This window comes from Cebus imitator, unplaced genomic scaffold (genome assembly GCF_001604975.1).
Source record: "Cebus imitator isolate Cc_AM_T3 unplaced genomic scaffold, Cebus_imitator-1.0 Scaffold671, whole genome shotgun sequence".
Classification (NCBI taxonomy): Eukaryota; Metazoa; Chordata; class Mammalia; order Primates; family Cebidae; genus Cebus; species Cebus imitator.
The window spans coordinates 709,643-716,252 of record NW_016107986.1 but is presented as its reverse complement, the minus strand read 5'-3'; the positions used below and the strand labels follow the sequence as shown (position 1 = coordinate 716,252).

The window sequence follows — 6,610 nt, the reverse complement described above, 5'->3', positions numbered from 1 at the left end:
GTAGAGACGGGGTTTCACCATGTTGACCAGGATGGTCTCGATCTCTTGACCTCGTGATCCACCCGCCTCGGCCTCCCAAAGTGCTGGGATTACAGGCTTGAGCCACCGCGCCCGGCCATATTAAGCTTTTCATCTGTAGACGGTGAAGTATAGAGTAGGGCCAAAAGAAATTTGTGAAAAAATTCAGGTTCAGATGCTCTGGATTTAAATAACATCCTTTTATATAACTTGTATGCTAAAAATACCTTTCATCATCCATTTTGTTAAAGGGATATGTTATTAAATATTAAAAGAGAGATGTTAAAGATCAATATCTAATCCAGGTTCATCCTGGGCCTGGCACAGTGGCTCGTGCCTGTGACCCCAGCACTTTGGAAGGCTGAAGCAGGCAGATCACTCAAGCCCAGGAGTTTGAGACCAGCCTGAGCAACATGACAAAACCCCGTCTGTACTAAAAATATACAAATTAGCCAAATGTGGTGGTGTATGCCTGTAGTCCCAGCTACTTGGAAGGCTGAGGTGGGAGGATTGCTTGAGCCCAGGAGGTCAAGACTGCAGTGAGCTGTGATTGTGCCACTGCACTCTACCTTGGGCTACAGAGCGAGACTGTTTCAAAAAAAGACATCCAGGTAGAGTCAATAATTTTTCAACTGGAGAAATTTTGTGAGTGGTTAATTCTTCAAGGCACAGGGGCTAAAACTCAAGATTTATTAATGTTCAGGGCTCTAGAATAATGCTACCCAATAGAATTTCCTGTCATGGAAATATTCTACGTCTGTGCTGTCCAGTACAGGTAGTCAATAGCCACATATGACCACTGAGCACTTGAAATGGGGCTGTTGTAACTAAGAATGTTTTAACAAATTTAAGTAGCTACATATAACTGGTGCTGTGTTACTCAACAGTACAGCTCTAGAATCTATACTTTGAGGATATGAGAATGGCCTCACAAAACAGCTCATTTTGCTGAAATGAACATTTATCAAGTGATTACAAATACACATTGTTCTAAATAGACATTAAGTTTTAGATCCTTAGGGTAAAATGGTTGTGGTTTTGCTTTACAGAGAGATGTATAATACAATTTCCTAACATATATTTGAATATATAAATTAGTTTCTCTGAGCTAATTCAAAATTATTTGCATTACACAATTTTCAATTATCTGCAACTCTTTCAGACACATTGACTGAAATGAAATACTTTGACTATCCTAAGACCATGTTAGTGTTTCAGACTGAAATTATGGGCAGTTTTAGGCACCAAGGCTTCTGGATTTATATGGTTCTGGAGAACATAAAGGATTTAGGTGAGTGAAGAGTTCAATTGGGTTGAACAAAGTGTGTGTGAGTTGTTGAGGGGTGGTGGAAATGGAGGTTTCAGAGTAAAGAATGTCTTAGGCTGGGTTGAGGTTAACCAGATGAAGTGGAACTAAATGGGTCAGGATGAAACTTTTTTTTTTTTTTTGTGGGAGGTGGGGAGGGGATGCGGAGGGGGAGGCACTGGGGTAGGATGAAACTTCTTTTAAGAGAGAGGGTCTCACTCTCACCCATGCTGCAGTGTAATGGCACCATTATAGCCCAGTGCAGCCTGGAACTCCTAGGCTCAAGTGATCCTCTTGCTTCAGCCTCCTGAGTAGCTGGGATTACAGGCACACCCCACCATGCCTGGCTAATTGAAATTTTTTTTTATAAAGATGGAGTTTCCACTATGTTGTCTGGGATGGTCTCGAACTCCTGGCCTCAGGCAAGCATCCCACCTCAGCCTCCCAAAATGTTGGGGTTACATGCATGAGCCACCATGCCGGGCCCTTGGAACTTTATTAAAAAGGGAAGTTTCTGTTTTTGTCACCACCTCCCAACTTACTCTTTAGTTTTCTTCTAGCCTTAAGGCCTGGGTATTTGTAGGAACTGGAAATAAGAGTAAACCCATGGTCTGGAAATGTTGTGTGTCCACTGCAGGCTACTGGCTTCCTTACGGAGTTCTTGATGGAAATGAAGATGTTTCTCCAAAGCAGCTTTTTGCCTAAGGAGACAACCCCACCCCAATTACAATAATTATTAAGCACCCTAGAAATTGTCCTTATAAGCTAGCTGGATAACTTTAGATTTGAATAATTATCAATTAGACTTGGGGCTGTTGATCTTGGATTTTAGTGGAAGATCTTACTCTTCATTTAGTAAATTTACATATGAGGTTTACAGTACCACGAGCCTCCTATTGGAAAAGTAAAAGGAAAGGCATAACTCACAGTGGGTTTTTTTTTTTTTTTTTTTTTTTTTTTTGTTTTATTTTTTTTTTTTTTTTTTTTTTTTTTTTTTTTTTTTTTTTTTTTTTTTTTTGAGATGGAGTCTCGCTTTGTTGCCCAGGCTGGAGTGCAGTGGCACTATTTCAGCTCATTGAAACCTCCACCTCCTGGGTTCAAGCGATTCTTCTGCCTCAGCCTCCCGAGTGACTGGGACTACAGGTGTGTGCCACCACACCTGGCCAAATTTTGTAGTTTTAGTAGAGGCAGGGTTTCACCATATTGGCCCGGCTGGTCTTGAACTCCTGACCTTGTGATCTGCCCACCTCGGCCTCCCAAAGTGCTGGGATTACAGGCGTGAGCCACCGCGCCCGGCCTAACTCAATTCTTTGTTTTTTTTTTTTTTTTTTGAGACGGAGTTTCGCTCTTGTTACCCAGGCTGGAGTGCAATGGCGCAATCTCGGCTCACCGCAACCTCCGCCTCCTGGGTTCAGGCAATTCTCCTGCCTCAGCCTCCTGAGTAGCTGGGATTACAGGTGCCCGCCACCATGCCCAGCTATTATTTTTTGTATTTTTAGTAGAGACGGGGTTTCACCATGTTGACCAGGATGGTCTCGATCTCTTGACCTCGTGATCCACCCGCCTCGGCCTCCCAAAGTGCTGGGATTACAGGCTTGAGCCACCGCGCCCGGCCTAACTCAATTCTTAATACTGCTGAAAAGGATTCCCTCGTTTAAGAGATGAAGAAAGGGCCAGGTGCAGTGGCTCATGCCTGTAATTCCTGGACTTTGGGAGGCTGAGGCAGGCAGATGGGCCACGTGTTTGAGATTAGCCTGAGCAACATGATGAAACCCCATCTCTACTAAAAATAGAAAAACTGGGGAGCAGCGCCACTCAGGTGTTGAGTGATGTTAGGTGGAGGGACTGTCACGTGACAGAAGTGGCTCTGAACAGAAAGAGGATGAAAAAAATGGTCCCCACAATGCCGGTGTGAACTGGACCTGCAGCCAGTGTGAACAGCAAAGGTCAGTATCCAGCACAGCCAACCTACCCTGTGCAGCCTCCTGGGAGTCCAGTATACCTTCAGACCTTGCATATTCCCCAGGCTCCACCCTATACTGATGCTCTACCTGCCTACTCAGAGCTCTGATCTGAGCACTGTGCACCCGGGGGCTGCCACAGTCCCCACCACGTCAGCTGCATTTCCTGTAGCATCTCTGTAACTTCCCATGGCCCAGTCTGTGGCTGTTGGGCCTTTGGTTCCACAATCCCCATGGCTTATTATCCAGTGGGTCCCATCTATCCAGCTGGCTCTACAGGGCTGGTGGAAGGAGAGTATGATGCGGGTGCTAGATTTGGAGCTGGGCTACTGCTAGCAACATTCCTCCTCCACCTCCTGGATGCCCTCCCAATGCTGCTCAGCTTGCAGTCATGCAGGGAGCCAACAGCCTTATAACTCAGTGGAAGGGGAACTTCTTCATGGGTGGTTCAGATGGTGGCTATACCATCTGCTGAGGAACCAAGGCCACCTTTGTGCCAGGAAAGACGTCACATACCTTCAGCACTTCTCACAATGTAACTGCTTTAGTCATATTAACCTGAAGTTGGAGTTTAGACACATGTTGTTGTGTCTTTCTGGTGCCCAAACTTTCAGGCACTTTTCAAATTTAATAAGGAATCATGTAATGGTGGGTATCTCCCTAAAGCATTTTGAGGTAGGGAAGGTATCCATTCATAATATGAATGTGGGTGAAGCCACCCTAAGGATCTTCCTTTAATTTCTCTGGAGTAATAGTATACCATACTGCTCTTTGAGTTTGGTAATAAAACGTCAAATTAGGATTAAAGGGAACTTAGATCTTCCTAAGACTTAACAGTTGCCAAATTATTCTGATTGGTCTTTAATCTCCTTTAAGTTTTTGATTTATATTGTTGTAAATGGAACACATTAATTGTCCCCATCTTCCTTTCCATCCCTTGCCCCACCCATTCCATCTCCAACCTTAGTCTTCCACTTCCTCCTGCCAGTCTCCACTGAATCAACAGTGCAGGACAGAAGGCCAGTCAGACTAATTTCCTCCTTTCCTCGAACTTCTCCCCACTTGTCATCTTGTAACTAGTCTTTCACAAGGATCCTCTGAAACCTGCAATGTGCCCCAAGCACAGATCCCGTTACTTCTGCTGCTTTCATATCTCCTCAGGCAATAGTGGAGGGTGACTTTTGGACCCTCCTCATAGGTTGTGTCTGCACACATGAACCTAACCCAAATTTGCTTTGGTGCGAGAAAACTGAGCTATGTTTGAACACATGTATCATGCAAACTGTTCTGTGAACAACAACTGGTTTAAAATATGAGGGGCAAGGAGGAGGATGCATTTCAAAAGCCTGATTGATGTGTTTAGAGCCAAATTAAGAGGCGTTTTCACATCAAAAATTGGTTACTATTTTTTGTCAGAGTGTCTGATGCAGCTACTCATTCGGCTCCCCAAAATTCCTAGACTGGGTTAATAGAGTCATATTGTGAATGCCTCACTACTAAATGACTTGAGTCCAGTGAGAAATCTCATTAGGGTTAAGAATATTTCAGGGATCCTTAATCATTTGAGTTTCGTTTTCTGAAATTGGATTTTATTTTATCTTATAATTTCAGTTCATCTAAACTGTGTGTTCTGTACATGTGATGTTTGACTGTACCATTGACTGTTATGGAAGTTCAGCGTTGTATGTCTCTGCCTACACTGTGGTGTGCTTAACTTGTGGATTTTTTATACCAAAAATGTAGAATACAGACTATTTTGAAGATTTGAAAAAAAATAAAACAAAAACTAGCCAACCTGGTGGCTCCCTACCAGCTACTCGGAAGGCTGAGGCACGAATCTCTTGAATCTGGGAGGTGGAGGTTGCAGTGAGCTGATTGTGTCCCTGCACTCCAGCCTGGGCAACAGAGTGAGATTCTGTCTCAAAAAAAAAGGGGGTGGGGGTGGGGTGAGAAAACAGGCCAGAGAACTTAAAGTACCTGGGCCAGTGTCACACAGTGAAGATGAAATAAAGCCAGTTGATATGCAATTCTCCTGAGTCTTGGTAGAGTGAGGCTCTTCTCCTCATCCCTTTTGTTAAGTTGGTTTTCTGCTTTCAGCTACTTGGACTGTCCTTATAAATTGCCCAGCTTTGCCTTGGATGACTGTCAGTTTCCTTCTCGTGGAAAGTTGGAACTCCCAATAGTTAGCTTGTGGTCTCGATATTTAGGAACCTAATTCTGCTGCTATGGGACATGGAGTAGATAATTTTGAAATGAAGTGAGGGCTTGCCTAATGATCCATTTTGTAATTCACCTAACAGCTGAGGAAAGTCCAGAGGAGGAAGAACTCAAGGTTAGTAGACAACCTTGAAATTGAGTTGCATTGGCTTTTTGGTCCCCTAAAGAATATTTATCATCTTAGATTCAGCTTAAGTTGTGGACGGATATTTGAAGGGGAAAAGTATTTACAGTTAAGGTTGGAATCACATGGTTTTCTGGGTTGTGCCTCTTTACCTTGCAACTTTGGCTTTGGTGGTTCTAAAGAGGGACAGTTTTTAGTTACTTTCTCTAAGGAGGAGAAGTTCATGATGTAGCTACTATAGAGGTCCTAGCTTTTAAAGAGTCAATTGAAATACATACCTCAGTTTTTATTATCAGTAAGATGCAATGATAATCAGTATTATAGGAGAATAAAGGGGGAAAACCCTGATGACTTTGTTTCTGTGCTTTTTCTTCTAACAAGGCCCTCATTTTAGATCTGGTCTTGGCCTATGTCCCTAACTTCACCTGGAAGTGTCCTTTGCCCTTTGTCCCCTTCATTCCATCCATACTGTCTTTTATTCTTCCAACATGCCAGCCTCATTTCTTTCTTCAGACCTTTATACTTACTGTTTACATGCTGGGATATTTTTTCTCCCAGATGTTTATGTGGCTCTTTGTCATTCAAGTTTCACCATATATGACACCTCTTCTGAGAGGTCTTGCCCTGGTTAACCAATTAAAATAAGCCACATGCAATTCTATCACATCTTTTTTTCTTTTTCCTCACTCTTGTCACCCAGGCTGGAGTGCAATGGCTTGATCTCGGCTCACTGCAACCTCTGCCTCCCACGTTCAAGTGATTTTCCTGCCTCAGCCTCCCAAGTAGCTGGGATGACAGGTGCCCGCCACCACACCCAGCTAATTTTTGTATTTTTAGTAGAGATGGGGTTTGACCATGTTGACCAGGCTGGTCTCGAACTGTGGACCTCAGGTGATCCACCTGCCTCGGTCTCCCAAAGTGCTAGGATTATAGATGTGAGCCACCATGCCTGCCCCCCTTGTTTTTTTCTTTCTCTCTCTCTCT

General features: G+C 43.6%; 2 protein-coding genes and 1 pseudogene across 9 annotated transcripts in view; 2 read left to right on the top strand and 1 right to left on the bottom strand.

Annotated features, from left to right (window-relative positions):
* Positions 1-1,317, top strand: part of LOC108295967 (small ubiquitin-related modifier 1-like) — a 15,325-nt gene extending 14,008 nt beyond the window's left edge. Inside the window, exon 5 of the mRNA XM_017518337.2 lies at positions 1,254-1,317. Within this exon, the coding sequence (XP_017373826.2) occupies positions 1,254-1,317 (64 nt within the window). The remainder of the gene's footprint in view (positions 1-1,253) is intronic.
* A 416-nt stretch (positions 1,318-1,733) lies between these two features.
* The window catches only part of KIAA2012 (KIAA2012 ortholog), a 129,247-nt gene continuing 124,370 nt past the window's right edge, over positions 1,734-6,610 (bottom strand). For 7 of the 8 annotated variants that reach the window (XM_037734843.1, XM_037734837.1, XM_037734838.1 and 4 more), the window contains one exon: positions 1,734-2,025. In XM_037734843.1, the coding sequence (XP_037590771.1) occupies positions 1,887-2,025 (139 nt within the window). In that variant the 3' untranslated portion in view covers positions 1,734-1,886. Of the gene's footprint in view, positions 2,026-5,206; positions 6,251-6,610 lie in introns of those variants that run through there. The other variant, XM_037734840.1, reaches the window with a different exon arrangement.
* On the top strand, positions 3,240-3,760 carry LOC119469478 (annotated as a pseudogene).